Genomic DNA, 22,241 nt, shown 5'->3' with positions numbered 1-22,241 from the left:
TCTTCAGGTTTTATAAATAAGGTTGGATCAACTCCATGCAATTTGGTATCAAGTCTGATTGTCTGAGTGTTTTTAATTTTTGTGTGTTTTTGTTGCTTAATGATAAACCCGTCAATATAACTAACATACAAAGCAATCTTAATCATCAATTCTGTTACAGTGTATCACAAAAGTGAGTACACCCCTCACATTTCTGCAGATATTTAAGTATATCTTTTCATGGGACAACACTGACAAAATGACACTTTGACACAATGAAAAGTAGTCTGTGTGCAGCTTATATAACAGTGTAAATTTATTCTTCCCTCAAAATAACTCGATATACAGCCATTAATGTCTAAACCACCGGCAACAAAAGTGAGTACACCCCTTAGTGAAAGTTCCTGAAGTGTCAATATTTTGTGTGGCCACAATTATTTCCCAGAACTGCCTTAACTTTCCTGGGCATGGAGTTTACCAGAGCTTCACAGGTTGCCACTGGAATGCTTTTCCACTCCTCCATGACGACATCACGGAGCTGGCGGATATTCGAGACTTTGCGCTCCTCCACCTTCCGCTTGAGGATGCCCCAAAGATGTTCTATTGGGTTTAGGTCTGGAGACATGCTTGGCCAGTCCATCACCTTTACCCTCAGCCTCTTCAATAAAGCAGTGGTCGTCTTAGAGGTGTGTTTGGGGTCATTATCATGCTGGAACACTGCCCTGCGACCCAGTTTCCGGAGGGAGGGGATCATGCTCTGCTTCAGTTTTTCACAGTACATATTGGAGTTCATGTGTCCCTCAATGAAATGTAACTCCCCAACACCTGCTGCACTCATGCAGCCCCAGAACATGGCATTCCCACCACCATGCTTGACTGTAGGCATGACACACTTATCTTTGTACTCCTCACCTGATTGCCGCCACACATGCTTGAGACCATCTGAACCAAACAAATTAATCTTGGTCTCATCAGACCATAGGACATGGTTCCAGTAATCCATGTCCTTTGTTGACATGTCTTCAGCAAACTGTTTGCGGGCTTTCTTGTGTAGAGACTTCAGAAGAGGCTTCCTTCTGGGGTGACAGCCATGCAGACGTAGTGTTTGATGTAGTGTGCGGCGTATGGTCTGAGCACTGACAGGCTGACCCCCCACCTTTTCAATCTCTGCAGCAATGCTGACAGCACTCCTGCGCCTATCTTTCAAAGACAGCAGTTGGATGTGACGCTGAGCACGTGCACTCAGCTTCTTTGGACGACCAACGCGAGGTCTGTTCTGAGTGGACCCTGCTCTTTTAAAACGCTGGATGATCTTGGCCACTGTGCTGCAGCTTAGTTTCAGGGTGTTGGCAATCTTCTTGTAGCCTTGGCCATCTTCATGTAGCGCAATAATTCGTCTTTTAAGATCCTCAGAGAGTTCTTTGCCATGAGGTGCCATGTTGGAACTTTCAGTGACCAGTATGAGAGAGTGTGAGAGCTGTACTACTAAATTGAACACACCTGCTCCCTATGCACACCTGAGACCTAGTAACACTAACAAATCACATGACATTTTGGAGGGAAAATGACAAGCAGTGCTCAATTTGGACATTTAGGGGTGTAGTCTCTTAGGGGTGTACTCACTTTTGTTGCCGGTGGTTTAGACATTAATGGCTGTATATTGAGTTATTTTGAGGGAAGAATAAATTTACACTGTTATATAAGCTGCACACAGACTACTTTTCATTGTGTCAAAGTGTCATTTTGTCAGTGTTGTCCCATGAAAAGATATACTTAAATATCTGCAGAAATGTGAGGGGTGTACTCACTTTTGTGATACACTGTATATTGATAAATATATTGTGTCCTAAATATATTCCTTTCTGAAATCCATTTTAGTAAGGACAAACTGTAAAAACTGGGCCAAAGAAAAAACACTATTATATTCCCTTTTAAAATAATGCACCACCTTAGTGCCAGGCAAATTGCTCTGGCCTGATGAAGGGATCTTGTTCCCAGCAGTAGAGGCGGGTTGTCTTTGTTGTTGCTCCTGCACAAAGACGCAGTACTGCTGACAGGCTGTTTTGTGCTGGCGGGATGATAACAGCAGAGGGCTGGAGCGAGCAGCCATAAAGTGGACGTAATGGCATTATCAGAGACAGGTCTACCATCCTGGTCCATTACCACACCAAGATTATGCATGTGTATGTGTGTGTGCAAGTGTGCGTTTGAGTGTGTGCGTGGGTGGATGTGCATCTGTATGAGTGTGCGGGCACGAAGTTTCCCGGGAGACTAATTCAGAAAAAATATGTAAGATGCGAGTAACGTGCGCATGTGGTTGGTGGGCTGTTTAGAAGCAGCGACTTCATGATGTGAAGCCACAGGGGGCTTTTCGTGAAAATGCTTTCTTAATAAATGCAACTCATTGCATGTGGAAATAGATGATTTAAAAAAAAATACATTTTGAAAGTCACAAAAGGGTGAAACAGAAATCTTTGGGAGGTTGTCTACAATACATAACAACATAATTACAGATGTGCAGGACTAATGTATAGATAACCAGAATGTTCGTGTGGAAAATGTAATATTTCAGTGACAGCATTAACAGCAATCGATTGGGCCAAACTACTTGGTAATATGATCATTAAATGGCATAAATACATAAATACTTTCTTTCCAATTGCCTCTATTACTGCAAATTTGTCACACTTAATGATTTAACCAAACCACGGCGAGAGCAATGAGTACACCACACTCCTATGTATTTGCTCCTAGTGACGGTGCCTTGACCAGACAGTAGGAGAAGTTGTTCCAGTGACAAAGGCTATATCACATTTAGTCCTCTCTCCTTCAGACACAGGCATCTATGTATGTTTAAGCATCCAGCCTGTCACACTGATTATTTATTTAATTCCTGTTTGTGGAAACGAAGTTTGAAGTATCTCTAATGTCGTTGTTAATGTCCCCATAACCCCATTTGCAGATCTTTCCCTCTGTAATTGGTAGGTCTGAGCTTTGATACTTTAAATGGTCTAGAATCTAACCCTGCATTCAAGTCACTTACTTAATACCTGCACATCTTGAGAATGGCACTGTTACTGCTAAATGAAGTCTGAGACTGGTGGAGAAAATATGTGCAAAGAGTTTTCTTTTTTGAGACCTTCATTACAAAGGAATGCTGTACATTGCCATAAGTATGTGTACACCAACCTTTAGATGGAAATTAATTCAACTGAGTATGAAGAATGTAGAGGTTGGGCACCATGCAGACTTTTCTACATTTTTGTCAGCTATTTCTTCATGGATATGAATTTGTAAATGGGATTAACATCATGCAGAAACAGGAAAGAAAATGTTCATGCATGCTCTCATATCTAAATTTTTAGTATTTAGTAGGGATTTAATGATATTTTAAAGCAAATCCAACATTACATAAATAAATGAATAATACAAATAAAGAAAGTATCCTCACATGAATAAATTTGGCTGGAAAATCCCCCTAGCTGGCAACTTTGTAAAGTGCCATCAACCAGGCGAGGTGAAAAGTGCCAGTGCCCTCTGCTTACCTTAAATGAATAACTGATTCGAATCGTGGCACATGTGCACCGATTTTTAACTGTCTTGTGGTGAATCATTACATCCCTAGTATTTAGTATAATAAGCCTAAACATTAAAACATCCCTTATACAAAAGCAAAAACCAAAATGGGGTTTTGTGGCTATAACAGCCTCCAGTCATCTGTGATTGATATTTACAAGATTTTGGAGAGTGTCATTGTGGCAAATTTGTGGCATTTAGTTCAATGCGCATTTGGCTCCCAATCGATATTCCAGTGTATCTAAGGACTGGCTTTCCAGTGGCATTCCAGTTTATCCCAAAGCTTGGATTTCTCTATGCCAATTTTTGTCCTGCCTCTGTCTGTACTGACTGTTTGCTGTCTGTTCTGGCCAGTGACCCTTTAAAATTCATAAAAAATCTGCATAAACTGTACATGCTACTTCATGAAGTGAAAATCCATTACATGATGCAAATTTCTTGCTAATGTCTCATACATTTAGATCTACTGTGTTACTTTGTAAATGGCAAAAAAGCTGAAATGAAAGTTTGCATGAAACACTGGCTTAAAATAATATTATTAATTAATAATAAAAATTACATTTTGTACAAATTAGAAAATAAGACATGTGCTTAAATACCCAGCAATCAGCAGAACCCACAGTGTAATGCTCGATTTTTAGTAACAGATCAGACTCACAGTGTTATAAAGACTGTGATTCAGAGCAGTGTGGTATTTTTGCTGTTATTAATGCCCATGCTGGATTATTAATAGAAAGGCGGCTGGAGGAGCGCCGTGCTGCTGCTTTGATTGTAATTACTGCTCTGGAACAAAAGGTGCTGTACTGTGGTGTCTCTGGTAGATCACACTGTGACTACACAGTACAGCTTATAAAAAAGGAATAAGAGGAGTAGGATATCTCGACTGTTGTTCTCGTTACATATTGCTTTCTTTACAAACACATAATCCACTACGAATATTCACATTGTACTCACAATGCATATGATTTGAAAAAAATAGGATTTAGCTATCTAAATTATTGTTTTATTCCGTTGTCTTAATGTGCATATATACAAATATATACTGTATATACATCTATATGCATCTATATATATCTCTGTCTGTCTGTCTGTCTGTCTGTCTGTCTGTCTGTCTGTCTGTCTGTCTATCTATCTATCTATCTATCTATCTATCTATCTATCTATCTATCTATCTATCTAGGGCGGTGGTAGCTCAGCGGTTAAATTACAGGACTAGTAACTGGAAGGTCACTGGTTCAAGCCCCACGTCTGCCAGGATGCCACTGTTGGGCCCCTAAGCAAGGCCCTTAACCCTCAATTGCTTATAATGTATGCAGTCTCAATTGTAAGTCACTTTGGATAAAAGCGTCTGCTAAATGCTGAAAATGTAAATATCTATCTATTCTATCTATCTATTCTATCTATCTACATATACACACACATATAAATAGATAGGTAGATAGATATACAAACAGACAGACAGATATACTGTATATATATATATATACAGTGTATCACAAAAGTGAGTACACCCCTCACATTTCTGCAGATATTTAAGTATATCTTTTCATGGGACAACACTGACAAAATGACACTTTGACACAATGAAAAGTAGTCTGTGTGCAGCTTATATAACAGTGTAAATTTATTCTTCCCTCAAAATAACTCAATATACAGCCATTAATGTCTAAACCACCGGCAACAAAAGTGAGTACACCCCTTAGTGAAAGTTCCTGAAGTGTCAATATTTTGTGTGGCCACCATTATTTCCCAGAACTGCCTTAACTCTCCTGGGCATGGAGTTTACCAGAGCTTCACAGGTTGCCACTGGAATGCTTTTCCACTCCTCCATGACGACATCACGGAGCTGGCGGATATTCGAGACTTTTCGCTCCTCCACCTTCCGCTTGAGGATGCCCCAAATATGTTCTATTGGGTTTAGGTCTGGAGACATGCTTGGCCAGTCCATCACCTTTACCCTCAGCCTCTTCAATAAAGCAGTGGTCGTCTTAGAGGTGTGTTTGGGGTCATTATCATGCTGGAACACTGCCCTGCGACCCAGTTTCCAGAGGGAGGGGATCATGCTCTGCTTCAGTATTTCACAGTACATATTGGAGTTCATGTGTCCCTCAATGAAATGTAACTCCCCAACACCTGCTGCACTCATGCAGCCCCAGACCATGGCATTCCCACCACCATGCTTGACTGTAGGCATGACACACTTATCTTTGTACTCCTCACCTGATTGCCGCCACACATGCTTGAGACCATCTGAACCAAACAAATTAATCTTGGTCTCATCAGACTATAGAACATGGTTCCAGTAATCCATGTCCTTTGTTGACATGTCTTCAGCAAACTGTTTGGGGGCTTTCTTGTGTAGAGGCTTCAGAAGAGGCTTCCTTCTGAGGTGACAGCCATGCAGACCAATTTGATGTAGTGTGCGGCGTATGGTCTGAGCACTGACAGGCTGACCCCCCACCTTTTCAATTTCTGCAGCAATGCTGACAGCACTCCTGCGCCTATCTTTCAAAGACAGCGGTTGGATGTGACGCTGAGCACGTGCACTCAGCTTCTTTGGACGACCAACGCGAGGTCTGTTCTGAGTGGACCCTGCTCTTTTAAAACGCTGGATGATCTTGGCCACTGTGCTGCAGCTCAGTTTCAGGGTGTTGGCAATCTTCTTGTAGCCTTGGCCATCTTCATGTAGCACAACAATTCATCTTTTAAGATCCTCAAAGAGTTCTTTGCCATGAGGTGCCATGTTGGAACTTTCAGTGACCAGTATGAGAGAGTGTGAGAGCTGTACTACTAAATTGAACACACCTGCTCCCTATGCACACCTGAGACCTAGTAACACTAACGAGTCACATGACATTTTGGAGGGAAAATGACAAGCAGTGCTCAATTTGGACATTTAGGGGTGTAGTCTCTTAGGGGTGTACTCACTTTTGTTGCCGGTGGTTTAGACATTAATGGCTGTATATTGAGTTATTTTGAGGGAAGAATAAATTTACACTGTTATATAAGCTGCACACAGACTACTTTTCATTGTGTCAAAGTGTCATTTTGTCAGTGTTGTCACATGAAAAGATATACTTAAATATCTGCAGAAATGTGAGGGGTGTACTCACTTTTGTGATACACTGTATATATGTATATATTAAATGGCATAACATTGAGCCATGGAAACCAAAATTACATTGAACATTCCACCATCGTAACGTATACTATGACTCAGTGGTGTGTATAGCATCCATGTGCCTGTATGCACTTCCAACAACATCTGGGCATGCTCCTGATGAAATAGCAAACGGGGTCCTGGGGGAACCCCTCCCATACCTGGATCAGGGCATCAGTGAGCTCCCGGACAGTCTGTAGTGCTACTTGGTGACATCAGATGCACTGATAACATCCCAGAGGTTCTAAATTGTTCTCGATTCATGTCTAGGGAATGTGAGGGTCAGTCAAGGGCATCAATGCCTTTGTCATCCAAGAACTGCCTACACACTCTAGCCACATGAGACTGGGCATTATTCTGCACCAGGAGGAACCCAGGACCACTGCACTAGCGTAAGGTCTGAAGATTTTTTCCCAGTACCTAACAGCAGTTTTGGAGGATTTGTGAAACCCTACAAAGATATTCCTCCCAGACCATCACTCACCCACCACCAAATCATTCAAGCTGGATGATGTAGCAAGCAGCATAATGTTCACCACGGTGTTTCCAGACCTCTAGATTCTTTTATGTCTGTCACATGTCCTCGGTGTAAATCTGCTCTCATCTGTAAAAAGAACTAGGCACCAATGGTGGACCTGCCAATTCTGGTGTTCTTTGGTGAATGCCAATCAAGTGGTGGACTGTCAGCATAGGTCCCGCTAGAGGATGTTGGGCCTTCATGCCATCCTCATGGAGTCTGTTTCTAACACTGGTCAAAAACATGCACACCAGTAGTCTGCTGGGGGTTATATTATAGGGCTCCTTCTGTTCCTTCTCACACAATGGAGTGGTTGATGCCTTTCTTTGGCCCTACCAGCTCTCATCGTGTAACAGCCCATGTCCTGGTATCTCCTATGCTTTTGAGACTGTGCTGGGACACAGCAAACCTTCTTGTGATGACGCATACACTATATAGTCAAAAGTATTGGGACATTCCTTTAAATTTTGGAATTCATGAGTTTCAGCAAACAACAATTGCTAACAGATTTGATAAATCAGTTATATAAAGGACTTTGCAGCAACATATTAGTGAAGGCCTGTCTCTGTTTTAAAATTTATGTGCCCCTGTGCACAAAGCCGGGTCTATAAAGACATGAGAAAAAGTTTGGTTTAAAAAAGTTATGCCCTTTTGACTGAATGTAAATTCCCACAGACATACTTCAATGTCTTTTGCAAAGCTTTCTTAGAAGAGTGGCTGTTGTTATAGCTGAGATCACTAAATTTTAATACCATTCGTTTTTGAAATGGGATGTCCAGCAAGCTCATGGTCAGGTGTCCACTTTTGGTCATATGCCAAAGCATTTAAACAATTTGCACTCTTGTGGTGCCAGCCAACCAGGTTCGAATCTCAGCAGTGCTTCTGGCTGGTCTACATGAATTTTCTCATTTAGACTCAGTGGGTAATTTAGACTAGCCAATACACCTTCTGTGTAATTTTGAGAGAAGACCAGAGACAAGGTTTACACCCAGGTACCCCGAACCATGAAGCTCTTTTTTTGTTGTCTGACAAAAAACAATATTGCTACAAAACACCAAATCTTTTATGGTACCGTGAGAGGTGTACATTTCAATTTAGGTTAAGGCTTTGTCCAAAGCTTTGTGACATTCATTAGTTAGGACTGATATCAGCCCTTATCACATAACGACTACCCTCAGAGCAAACGCTCATTAGAATTCTGCAGCATTTTCTTTTCTCTTCTGCTTTTTAATTGCCATTCTTGCCCGTCGCCTTAGCTAAGACTCCTGCAGACTTTTCAGAAGGAAAGATATGAGAGCTGGCACTTTTGTCTATAGGGGTTTGACAAGGACACACACAGACACTAAATGATAAACACACACACTCCTACACACACACAATCCCTGCCACTCAAGCTCAGCTTAATTGAGGCTGTTGCCATAGCATGCAATGCCCAGCAGTGAGTAGGAGAGGACTAATTATAGCAGATGTGAGAAGAAGAAGCACAGGTGCTGGGGGACCAAAAAGGAACTCCCAGTTTCAGTCTAGAGAAAAAGTGGGGGTAGGGGTGTGGGCTCAACGCATCCAATATGCCTTCATGTGGAGGAAGGGATGCTGTTACAGTGACAAAGTCCTTGCACTGACACACAGCTGACATGTGATGTGAAGGAAATAGCCTTCAGAAACAAACCCTGTACAAATACAACCTTGGCCAAAAATCTATTCAAATTTAAAATTTAGAGGGATTGAATCTGTTGTGTCAAATCACACAAAATATTTTAGTGTCTGCCTAATGCAAATATTATTCCACACATTAGGTCCACCTTCAGGTATCATTCTTAATTTATCTCTTACTAATTAATTTGCCACAGATGTGTATACCTCCCTTTTAACAACTGCACATGTACATACACTTAGTGACCACTTTATTAGGTACACCTGACAAATACATTTACATTACATTTACATTTTCAGTATTTACCAGACGCTTTTATCCAAAACGACTTACAGTACTGTGACAGTATATTGTCTAAGCATTTAAAGGTAAAGGGCTTTGCTCAAGGGCCCAACAGTGACAACCTGGCAGTGGTGGGGCTTGAACCAGTGACCTTTTTATTACTAGTACAGTACCTTAACCACTAGACTACAACTGCCCTTACTTTGCCAAGGTAGAACCTTGCCAAGTACAACTGCCAAGGTAGGACCTTGCTTTGCTTGTCAAACAAGCCAAATTTCTTGACATATGGATTCCAAAAGATGTTGCATATATTCACTATAAATTTGTGTTTAACATTGCATCACTTAATTGCTGCAGATTGTTAAATGTGATCTATTACATTCCAGTCTGGTGATTGGGAACTCGGAACTAAGAATTATGTTCAAAAAAACATTTTATTATTATTTGCAAGTCACAGCAGAACTTATATAGAGATATTTTTTTCAGTGGTCCAGTTCCAGCATCTCTGTTCCTACTGTAGCCCTAAATTCCTGTGCTTGGTTGACAGAGGTGAAACTTTATGTAGTCATCTGCTATTTTAGCTCATCTGCATCAAGATTCGATGTGTTGTGCATTATCTGGTGCTTTTCTGCCCATCTTGATTGCAAAGTCTGCTTATTTGAGTTACCATAGCATTCCTGTGAGCTATTTTTGAACCATTCTCTAGAGACTCTAGGAAGTTGTGTAACTGTCCCAGGAGATAGGCAGTTTCTGACACACTCAAACTAGCCCATCTAGCAATAATTATTTTTCGGTTATTTTTCTGCTGCTAGAGCACAGGTTGGCAGACATAAGGGTGTTTCTAATGAAGTGGTCAGCAGTTGTAAATGATCATATATTTTGTGTAATCATTTTGACTTATTACAGTATTAATTACAGTTCAGTCCTGCCTGCACTCTGACTGGTTATTAAGGCAACAATAATTATATTATTTAAACAGCTGTCCAACATCTAACCAATACACAGTAATACAAAGATGAATATTTAGTGATGATTATCATGACAAAAAATTACACATGCAAAAACCCTATTCACAAATTGTTTTGCATATGCCATTCACTAGTGAGTCAATTCAGTTTATCTAAAATTCAGTTTCTTTGTGTTTTTGTTGCCTAGATGTCATATGTAGCCCACAGGCAGCACTTACTGTGTCTCCCGCACCGATCCAGCCATACAGTGGAAGCGCTCAGGCACCGTCTTCCAGTCACGTGCTAGGCTGACCATGGCGCCAGCATCCAGCACGCCATAGCCGAACAGATGGTTGAACTCCAGGCCCACACCATTTCTCCTCCACTGGTGCACTTCATCATGAAGCTTATTCCTTTTTGAAGTCAGCACTGTCAGGTGCTGCATATCCCTCCAAGTCAAGTTTGGACTAGAGACACAAAAGAACAGTTTTAATTAAAATAAGCTTCAATACTACGTATACAGTGGGTCAAATACTTTATGCAATGTGATTGGTCAGTGGTGCACATGTTTTTTCAAATATAATGTCAGGAGCATAGAACCTGAAGTAGTATAGGACACATAAGCACTAAGCCAAATTTCATGTCAGTCAGGCTATGTTTGTTTGCCTAACATTATCTTACATGTGATAGCGCCACCTAGCACTGCAATTACACCATAATTTTGCAATAGCCTAGGAACTGTCCATGGTATGTTCCTTTGAAGTTTTGTGACACTCTGTAAAATGCTTTCTGAGTTAAAGCAGTATATGTGTGCTATATGCGTAGCTTACTCCTTCCATCCATTGTGATTGGCATATGCCAATGACTTGGTATAGACATTCCATTTCTTTGATAATTATTAAAATTCTAAGGGATTTCTTGATACAACTGTGTATGTGGAGTGAAAATCCAGAGACTAGATTGTAGGATCTTACATATTAGGCAAATTAGCTCAAGACTCAAGTTGATGGAGCTATTTGAATTTTAAATTATGTTTCTTGAATTATGTACAGTTCTTGTAGTATGTGAGAGAAGTAATCAGGGCGAGAAAGAATTTTGTCTTTACATCATACGGGCTAAGTGATACAATCCTCAAAGTTCGACACTATGCTACGCAGGCTAGCCTCAAGTGCCTGAGTAGCATGAGGGACTACTACCAGTTGATCAGCCCAACTCTTATGTTCGTACAACTTGCAGTTTGGTCTGTCAAAGCACAAATTAGCCCAGTATGGCCCAATACAAGAGTATAAGACCATTACTGAAGGAAGATAGGACACAAAGTGCTATGCCAAATTTTATGTCAATCGGACAATCTTTGATTGCGTAACATAATCTTGCATGTTATAGCACCACCTAGCACAGCACTTTAAGTACATCTGATACTGTTAATCCTTGGGAACACAGATAATATTTATTGTGAACAGACCTACAGAACATTAGCTGTTTACTTCAGCTGTCCCTTTATTTGTGCTATTTGAGGATTACTTGATGTATTTGACTAAATTTCCAAATAAACTGGGACATTTTGTAAAATGCAATAAAAACAAGAATGTGTGATTTGTTCATTCTCTTGATCTTTCTCTTAAACCGAACTGCAAACGATTCAAAGAGAAGTTTTTCCAATGTTTTCAATGACCAACTCAATTGTATGATACTACTACAAACAAATAAAAAATGGATACCTGTAACACATTAAAAATAAGTTGGGACAGAGGCACTGTGTAACATCTCGTTTCCTCTTCATTACATTTCATTTAAGCATTTTCTCCCCCTTTTCCTCCCAATTTAGTGTAACCAATTTGTCCATCCCTGATCACATCAGAGGAGGATATATTAGTCTGAAACACTCCCTCAGACATGTGCGCAGTTTACTGACCCCTGGTATTGTCTTGCTGAAATAACTAAACTAAAAGTTCAATAAAAAAGACACCATTGCTCTTTCCTGTTTGTAGGAGGACATTGAATGTTTTTCATTAGGCAGAGTCACTTAGCCAGAAGGTTATGAAGTCTCATAACCTCAAAGAAGCTTTAAGAAGCTCAAAGAAGCTTTAAGGGGAAGAAGATTTAATGTGATGATGATGTGAAAGCAGCAGTGCATTAGTGGCTACGCACTCAACCAAAAACATTTTTTTCTGATAGCATTGAATATATATTCATATTTCATATTCAAATATATAAACATATTCCTTTTTTTTCAGCATGGAAAACTTGATGTCCTCTTTCCCTAAAACAAGTTAAATCTATCTGACAGTAGATGTTTTCAGTATTCTTTGGTCCATCTGAGATGTGTCTGAGATGACAGTTTCTCATGTAATGTCTTCTAAAAGCTCAAAGGCAACCCAAATTTAACACTGGTTTCCTGACTTGCCATATATGGACTGAAGTTTTCCAAAGCTTTTTACACTTTCATGTAGAATAGCTTTTATGTGACCTAAATTATTTGCAATCTTGCATTCAGAAATAAACTTTTTGAACTGTTCAACAATTCCAAATTAAACTTTGTCTATATTTACAAAATGCAAGTTGGTCAGCAAAAAAAGAAAGTTGTTTCTTTGTACTTTCGTCAGTTAAGGAAAGGTTCAGGAGAATAAATGAATCACAGATGCTTGTTTTTACTGTAGTTTACAAAATGTTCTTACATTTCCAGAATTAGGGTTTGTATAATCTTAGTAAAATACCTCTTAGAAAGAGTACAATTGAAAGATCCAAAAAAGACTTCATAACCTTCTGGCTAAGTGACTCTGCCTAATGAAAAACATTCAATGTCCTCCTACAAACAGGAAAGAGCAATGAGAATATTTTCCAAACAGCACTTAAGTAACAATAAAAGGAAAATATTTCCTTAGTGTGCTGGTCCAGATGTACACTATTTAGCCTAATCTATTGTGATTCTGTCCTTCAGAACAGTCTATTTTCTGCTCTTTTCTGAGGCATAATGTAGTCTTGTTTCACTACAGTGCTGTAAGTGTGTTTGGGCAATGGAGAAAACAAACATGCACTCAGTGGCTGCAATCAGTATTTACCTTTAGCTAGAGCAAGTGACCTGCTCCGCAGTTATCTACAACATTATTCAATGCTGAGCAAACACAGAGGCTTCACAGAGACAAGGTCATGTCAACATTCATTAGCCCCACTCCCACTACACTAAATACTGTCAGGCGACAGAAGTCAAGTGAAAATGGCATGAAGAGGTCAGTAATGTCTCCAGTAAGAGTGGCTTTGGGGTAAAGCTGTGTTGGGAATGGTAATATGAATACAACATTTTAAGAACACAATGAAACACATTTGGTCAGGCAATGGAATTAAAGCAACTGTGTCCTATATCCAAGACACAACAGCAGAACATCTATCTTGTCATTCTTGATCTAACCACACCCCCAAGAGCTCTTCAAACAAAAACATGGTGCACCAACTGCCAACCTGCTAGCGTCTCCATCCTATTGTTACAAAGAAAACATCTGCTGTAAAAATAGTTTTGTCGCCCAGCAGTATAAGAGCAAATGCAGGAGCTGCTTTCCCATCATTGTAAAACCATCATTAATCATATAAACTAATGAGCTGTTGGATTAACACTTTATAACTCGGATGGTATGACATGGTTAAACTAAACAGTAGTTGTAATTGCACATACTTGGCTTCCAATGCTAAGGCGAACACGCCAGCAGCTTCAGGAGCAGCAGCAGATGTGCCAGAGTGACGCAGTGTACAATTTCCATACAGATCTGTGGTTGCCTGTGGGAATAGAAACAAATCAGAGTGTCAAAGCAGTGATTTATTTAATTAAACTATTGTTAATCTATCATGATCAATTAAATGATTCAAACTAGTATTGTTAAGGTTAAGGTATTTTACTATTTATTATACTATTTTTTTATTCATAGCATCAAAATAAAGCATTTAAAGCCCCATACTACAATGTAGATTTACGCGAAAAGAATTTATATTAGAAATTATAATAACAATTTTGTTTTCTAAAAATGATTGAGCACATCTACTTTAGGGGTGGGGCGATGCGTTGACGTAATCGAAGCAATCGATTACAAAAATACCTCAACGTGCGTCGACGCACCGCAGAGATGGTCACACCCACTAAAAACATGGATTTCTCTGGATTTCTCTTGGCCTAAAAAAACTCGCATACGAGCATGTGATTATCTGATCACAGTGAATGCAATAATATGATTTCCTGTCCAGGCTCTTTTTCTGGGATCACTGTTTCTGAGCCCACAACCCTGACCAGGATAAAGGTTCTGGCTTTAAAAGAATCTATTGGTTCAAAACACTAATCTGTGCATGTAGACACTGAGGCACAAAGGATGAAGGAGCTAATTAGTAGGGCAGTTGTTGTGTAAGAAACAAGTCTTGAAAATAATGGAAACTAGCCAAAACTGTGGTGTGCCAAGTCTCACAAGAAGAAGATAAAAGATAGATTATAAGATAAAAGATGGAGTGCTTTATTACTATGCTCATTAGATTTTTTACAACAGAACATAATATGAACAATAGGAAAATATAATCTAATTTGGCTTTATTTAACGTTCACTACCTATTCATCATCCTCATTATGGAATAAAAGTTTAGATAATCTAATCCTATTTTATGGAAGACAGGAATGGACAGCAGGCTTTCCAGTCTAGCACCTGAACTCTCTGGGGTTGGCAATGTCTTGCTGAAACACCAGGGAAGTCCCTAAAATAAAGACATTGCCTGAAGCATACATTGTTTTAAATTGCATTTCAATAAATGGTCCTCACAAACATGGGGACCCTTTATGCTGCCTATGCCATTGGCACTGGATTTTAAACTTTGCATTGGTATTTGTAGCATTCTGACCTGCCATGCTCATGAGGGCCAGCAGGTTGGTGGGTGTAGGTATACATAACGTGTACTTTTCTTTGAACTACATTTCAAAGCATTTTCTGCACCTCATCAAATGTTACATGCTACAACTGGGGAACAATGTTGTATGATCATTCCTGGGACTTAGATCTAACTAATTTTCTGTAGTCCTGCTTGTCTTCTATTGTTAGCTCTCCTGCTAGCATTCTTCAGCTTTGATTTCAAGGACCTTCATTGGTAATCAGTAGTGGAAGTCTTGTACTTTAGTCTTAAGTTTTGTCCATAGGTGGCGTGTTTGTGTTCATAGTTGTGACTCGCCAGTGGACTGACTTGCTGTCCAGGTTGCACCAAAGTAGATTTTTAGTTTTCTCTCAAGATTGTTCCTTTGTTTCCAGACCTGTTTGTCTTTACTTGTTCTTGCTTATTCTTGGTTCGGGCTGAAGTTTTGGTTTTGTTTTGTTTACTTTGTATAATTAGGTTTTTATACATTTTAACATATCAGTTTATTCTTTAATATCTTAGATGCGGGATTACACCACCCGCACAACAGGTAATAATCAGGATGGTCCTTTTCCTCGTTGGCTTGGAGAAAACAACCTTCACAAGGTGCAAACATCAGACCACAGCTTCAATCCAGCTGCTGTCCTTTTTGTAGGTCACTTAATGTCATCCTACGATTGCTGAGTGACATTGAAAAAAAAATGGCTTTAAAACCATGGCTTTGAAAATTTAAGAATGGAAGCTACCTCGCTCAAGCCCTCTTCCAGTAAAGCCAAAACTGAACTTTTTTAGCCTTTTAGCATGATCAATAGGTTTCTTTATAAAATTCTAGTTTACTATTGAGGTAATGCTAACACTGTTTTTGCCACCCAGTTAGTCTCTACTCATAAAATGTCTTCTAATATGAGCTTCTAGAAGGATACAGTTTGTAGATATACAATTTTCCAACATTGACTCATTTACTAAACAACACACACAAACACACACATACAGATGACCCACCACCCCTGCTTCTGGGTTTCTCTTCCGGCCATTGCTGAAAGTCGATGCGAGAGTGGATGAGCAGCTCTCATCATAAAGAGCCGTGCGTCCGTCATTGATGGCTGAGTTAATGGAGATGGTCCACATGCTGGAAGCATAGCCATCACAATTGCAGTCATCATAGCTCCCACCATCACCGGAAGCCCACACATAGATACTGCCTTTTCCTCCTCGGCCCTGTATGATGGTTACACACATAGACGGCAATAAATAAAACACATTGGTTAAGCAAGACAGTATTCCACATTAAAAAAAATAATATGTCATATAAAACCAATTATTACTGTAGATACATAAGGCATCAGACCATTTTGACATATTTGACCTTTTAATGCATTATTATTGTGTACTGTGGCTCATCTGCTGAATGAAATTAGCAGTGGGACATGTGAGGGGCACAGAGGCACAGATAATTAATGTGTCAGGCTCTCCTGATCCACAATCTTGTAAGCGTGATTTCACTTCAGGTGAAAGTTTTTCTCTATATCACAGTTTCTCTCTTTCACACTTGCCAGCTCCTTTGTTGGCACGCTTGCTTTTTGAAGCCGTGATACTGGTCTGGTCCTGTCTTTTAATGGTGTGCGATGAAACTGTCCTGGTAGAGTAGATTGCTCCAGAGACAGTGTGATGTCCCTTTTCTGAAGTGGACCTCACCCATAAATCCATGTTATGTATGGGTTGGGCCAGTTGGTGGGGTTTGGGTGCCACTTGTGCACTGCCAGAACCAGCAGGTTCTGAAAGTTCATATTGTGACATCCAGTTCTCAGTTCTGCTATATCCCTGTTCTATCCACTTTCTCCCTTGCACGCTGGGATTGTTTTTGTGTCTTTCATTTGTTCTTTGTTTCTAGTAGTTCTAGCCACTTATTTGTGATTGTACTCTTTCTGGTAGTTGCTTTTAGCCACAGAGAACATAAGAGCATGAATGCAAATAAAAAGGTGTGGTGGGGTCTGCTCTGGTGCTGCAGGGGCAATCCACTGTCCCAGGGCGGTTCCGTTGTGAGGCCCAAAATGCCACGACAATGGAATGAGTGCAGTAAAAGCTAAAGAATGCTGGCATCTCTCACCAAAAGAAGATCAGGCAGAGTGGCCCAGCATCACAACTTCAGAGAAAAGTAAGTGTGCCAACAAAGAAGCTGGGAAATTTAAAAAAAGGAGCCCCTCAGGTGGCACATGAACAACGATTGGGGCGGGGTTAAGTCGGATGGGGACTCTCTCTCAGGCTCTCCATACACAGCGCTACACTGCACTCATCAAGTGTAGGTGATAAGATGTTCGATTGCTATGCACGTGTCGAAGGGGGCGTGGAGCAGCCTCGTCCTTCCCAATCAGGAGCAGGGACCAGCATTAGTGTGAGAGGATGACTGACGGGTAGAAATTGGAAAAAAGGGGGAAACCATGACATATAGAAACAAATTAATGCTTACATGGTAAAGGAGATTGTCAATCAGGAGAGACTGACACATTAATTGTCTCCGCATCTGTGTCCCCACTGCTGGCTAAAATGGCACCGCAGAAAGACACGACTCTTAACGTGACTCACTGCCAAATTAATTCAGCAGATGAGCCATGTTACATTTTGTTTTTAGGCAAAGAAATGCACAAAAATAAATTATGTAATGCTGATAATTTAGTAGTCCTGCTATTATGAATAAGGTGAAAATATTCAAGAATATGAATATAAATATTGTAAACTATTAAAGCAATAATAAATATTATGTCTGTGTAAAAAAAAGTCACAATACACAGGTCCAGGCAGGCTGGCTTGTTTACATATTTTATGCCATTCACATTATTGACATGATTCCTCTGACTTATATATCCACCCCTCTTTTCTGCTCACAAACATGGCAGACTGTGATTAAAGTTAGATCTTTAGATACTCTTGTTGCAAAGAAAAAAACTTCTTAATAATGCCAAATGAGGTAACATAATAGTGGATTAGAGAAACTACTGTCCAAAAGTGGATAAATGCAATTTCATGTGCAGTTTGTCTTTTTGTAACTACTAGAAAACATCTACAGTGGGGGAAATAAGTATTTGATCCCCTGCTGATTTTGTAAGTTTACCCCCTTACAAAGACTTGAACAGTCTATAATTTTTATGGAAGGTTTATTTTAACAGAGAGAGACAGAATATCAACAAAAAATCCAGAAAAAAAACATTAAATAAAAGTTATAAATTAATTTGTATTTAATTAAGGGAAATAAGTATTTGATCCCCTACCAACCAGCAAGAATTCTGACCCCCACAGACCGGTTATGTGCACAAAAGGCACACAAATTAGTCCTGTCCCTGTATAAAAGACTCCTGTCACAGAATCAGTTTCTTCCATTCAAATCTCTCGACCACCATGGGCAAGACCAAAGAGCTATCAAAGGACGTCAGGGACAAGATTGTAGACCTGCACAAGGCTGGAATGGGCTACAAGACCATTAGCAAGAAGCTTGGTGAGAAAGAGACCACTGTTGGTGCGATCATTCGAAAATGGAAGAAATACAAGATCACAGTCAATCACCCTCACTCTGGAGCTCCATGCAAGATCTCACCTGGTGGGGTAAGAATGATTCTGAGAAAGGTGAGGTCAGTCCAGAATTACACGGGAGGAGCTTGTCAATGATTACAAAATTAATCACAAATTAATTTATAACTTTTATTTAATGTTTTTTTTCTGGATTCTTTGTTGATATTCTGTCTCTCTCTGTTAAAATAAACCTTCCATAAAAATTATAGACTGTTCAAGTCTTTGTAAGGGGATCAAATACTTATTTCCCCCACTGTATATACCCCATGCACATTTAATTATCTATTTGTAGGAGGATGGTGAATAAAAGCTGCCACTGCAGACTCACCACATTATGATTTTGGACCCAAGTGCAGTGGCTGAAAAGCCAACAGAATGAACTCAGCCACACTAAAGTAGGTGGTTGACAAAAATGAAAGAAAACAAAAAAGTAGTCGGCCAAAGAAGGGATGAAACCAGTGTTGTAGAGAAAATCGCTCCCCAGCTTAAGTTAACCAGTCACCTGGTTAAAAAGATTTAACAGTCACATGAATGCAATTGGTCCTTGAGAAAAACACTGATAACTAAACTGTTGAGACAAGAACAATAAGGCTGAACTGCGATTGGGCATGACTTGCCAGCTCTATTAACCAGTGTCTCACTAAACAATTACAGACCAAAGCTTCTTCCTCTTTTGTTATTAAAGAAAGAATAAAGCAGCCCCTGAGCAGGGCCCTTAACCCTCAATTGCAAATGAATTGTGAGTAGGCGCTTTGGATAAAAGCTTATTTTAAAGGCTATTAATGTAAATATTGTCTAGTTTATCTGATACTCACGATATTTTTAACCAGGGGTCAGCGGACAGCCAAACCTGTTGCTCAGGTTGAAAAGAGGGTCCCGAAAGCCTCTACACTTTACAGCAGTCATTCTGGATGCAGGGTTCTATGGGCCTCCTGTCTGGCCCTTTAGCAATGATGGACACAGTGGCCGAAGGGACACCATTATCGGTCTTTTGCTCAAGGAACATGGGGGTCATGGACATGTCCAGTGATGAATGCTACAGGATGTTGCGGGCAGAGCATGAGTTTCCTCTGAAAACAGAGCACTGCTCAAGGTATTAATTGACCCCTTCCATCTGCCTGTTGATCCTTAAAGCGGTTTAAAAAATTTAAAGAGAGCTTTTTGAATCCAAAACTGAGCACTGGGCTGAATTCAGATCAGGTTTATATTGTGCTGAGTTTAGCTGCAGTGCATTAGCACTAATGAGTGTGAGAGTCTCTGGAACATGTACTCACATTTTTTTATCAGTATTAAATTATTTCTCGCTCTTTCTCACCCTTTTTCTCAATTTCCCTGTCTATTTCTCTCTCTCTCTTTCTCTCTCTCTATCTGTCTGTCTGTCTTTTTCTCTCTGAATAGAGTCCCATCAACTCAGCTTGGCTGCAATTAGCTAAGAAAAATGATTGCACTTTAAATGCTGCTGCTTTTGTAACAAGCTCTATTCACAGAGAGATGTGTAGAGGGAATCTTTGAGGTGTAGGAGGAATACTGTTTCACCAAGGGATATTTCAGGTTGAACAGAGGAGTTTCATGCTTCTGCCTTTGAAATACATTTTGTATTCTATATTACTAATATATCACTAATGCTAGTACTTTTTGACTTTCTGCTATGATTTATTTTTGTAATTCGTTTTCAACTCTACATCGTGATCAGAGTTACAGTGATTCACGTGTCACCAAAAACACAAACCCACAATGGACAGGTTGCCTTTTTTATTAAGGAAACCAGAGTACAATGAGGAAACCTACATGTGGAATATGTGTATAACTTCACAGCTGCACCACTGTACCACCCAACTTTCTGCATATTATGCATCAGAATAAGTCTTTCTGAAATTTGCTCCTAAATTGTTAATCTGAGTCATAACTATACAGTGTATCACAAAAGTGAGTACACCCCTCACATTTCTGCAAATATTTTATTATATCTTTTCATGGGACAACACTATAGAAATAAAACTTGGATATAACTTAGAGTAGTCAGTGTACAACTTGTATAGCAGTGTAGATTTACTGTCTTCTGAAAATAACTCAACACACAGCCATTAATGTCTAAATGGCTGGCAACATAAGTGAGTACACCCCACAGTGAACATGTCCAAATTGTGCCCAAAGTGTCAATATTTTGTGTGACCACCATTATTATCCAGCACTGCCTTAACCCTCCTGGGCATGGAATTCACCAGAGCTGCACAGGTTGCTACTGGAATCCTCTTCCACTCCACCATGATGACATCACGGAGCTGGTGGATGTTAGACACCTTGAACTCCTCCACCTTCCACTTGAGGATGCGCCACAGGTGCTCAATTGGGTTTAGTCCATCACCTTTACCTTCAGCTTCCTCAGCAAGGCAGTTGTCATCTTGGAGGTTGTGTTTGGGGTCGTTATCCTGTTGGAAAACAGTTTTCGAAGGGAGGGGATCATGCTCTGTTTCAGAATGTCACAGTACATGTTGGAATTCATGTTTCCCTCAATGAACTGCAGCTCCCCAGTGCCAGCAACACTCATGCAGCCCAAGACCATGATGCTACCACCACCATGCCTAACTGTAGGCAAGATACAGTTGTCTTGGTACTTCTCACCAGGGCGCCGCCACACATGCTGGACACCATCTGAGCCAAACAAGTTTATCTTGGTCTCGTCAGACCACAGGGCATTCCAGTAATCCATGTTCTTGGACTGCTTGTCTTCAGCAAACTGTTTGCGGGCTTTCTTGTGCGTCAGCTTCCTTCTGGGATGACGACCATGCAGACTGAGTTGATGCAGTGTGCGGCGTATGGTCTGAGCACTGACAGGCTGACCTCCCACGTCTTCAACCTCTGCAGCAATGCTGGCAGCACTCATGTGTCTATTTTTTAAAGCCAACCACTGGATATGACGCCAAACACGTGGACTCAACTTCTTTGGTCGACCCTGGCGAAGCCTGTTCCGAGTGGAACCTGTCCTGGAAAACCGCTGTATGACCTAGGCCACCATGCTGTAGCTCAGTTTCAGGGTGTTAGCAATCTTCTTATAGTCCAGGCCATCTTTGTGGAGAGCAACAATTCTATTTCTCACATCCTCAGAGTTCTTTGCCATGAGGTGCCATGTTGAATATCCAGTGGCCAGTATGAGAGAATTGTACCCAAAACACCAAATTTAACAGCCCTGCTCCCCATTTACACCTGGGACCTTGACACATGACACCAGGGAGGGACAACGACACATTTGGGCACAATTTGGACATGTTCACTGTGGGGTGTACTCACTTAGGTTGCCAGCTATTTAGACATTAATGGCTGTGTGTTGAGTTATTTTCAGAAGACAGTAAATCTACACTGCTATACAAGCTGTACACTGACTACTCTAAGTTATATCCAAGTTTCATGTCTATAGTGTTGTCCCATGAAAAGATATAATGAAATATTTGCAGAAATGTGAGGGGTGTACTCACTTTTGTGATACACTGTACATAAGGACATTTAATCAATAAAACATGATGATATTACTGATGATTTTATGAAAAGGAACTTACTAGTGACCTGCACAAAGCCCTGACATTAAACATTTCTGGGAGTAACTGTAATGACTTGCATGCTAGACCATCTTAGAAAGTATTCTTAGAGGGGTAAAAGCTGTCTACCAATAACAGATATTCAGTATTT

At 40.2% G+C, this 22,241-nt stretch overlaps 1 protein-coding gene across 1 annotated transcript in view; it reads right to left on the bottom strand.

Moving 5' to 3' along the window:
- Positions 1–22,241, bottom strand: part of pcsk2 (proprotein convertase subtilisin/kexin type 2) — a 50,563-nt gene that overhangs the window by 3,543 nt on the left and 24,779 nt on the right. Inside the window, exons 9-11 of the mRNA XM_062995050.1 lie at positions 15,996–16,211; positions 13,786–13,886; positions 10,355–10,582 (exon numbers count right to left, since the gene is read on the bottom strand). Coding sequence (XP_062851120.1) covers positions 10,355–10,582; positions 13,786–13,886; positions 15,996–16,211 — 545 coding nt within the window. The remainder of the gene's footprint in view (positions 1–10,354; positions 10,583–13,785; positions 13,887–15,995; positions 16,212–22,241) is intronic.

Source organism: Trichomycterus rosablanca, chromosome 5 (genome assembly GCF_030014385.1).
Source record: "Trichomycterus rosablanca isolate fTriRos1 chromosome 5, fTriRos1.hap1, whole genome shotgun sequence".
Lineage (NCBI taxonomy): Eukaryota > Metazoa > Chordata > Actinopteri > Siluriformes > Trichomycteridae > Trichomycterus > Trichomycterus rosablanca.
Note: the sequence above shows the minus strand (reverse complement) of the source record. Positions and strands in the feature narration are given on the sequence as shown.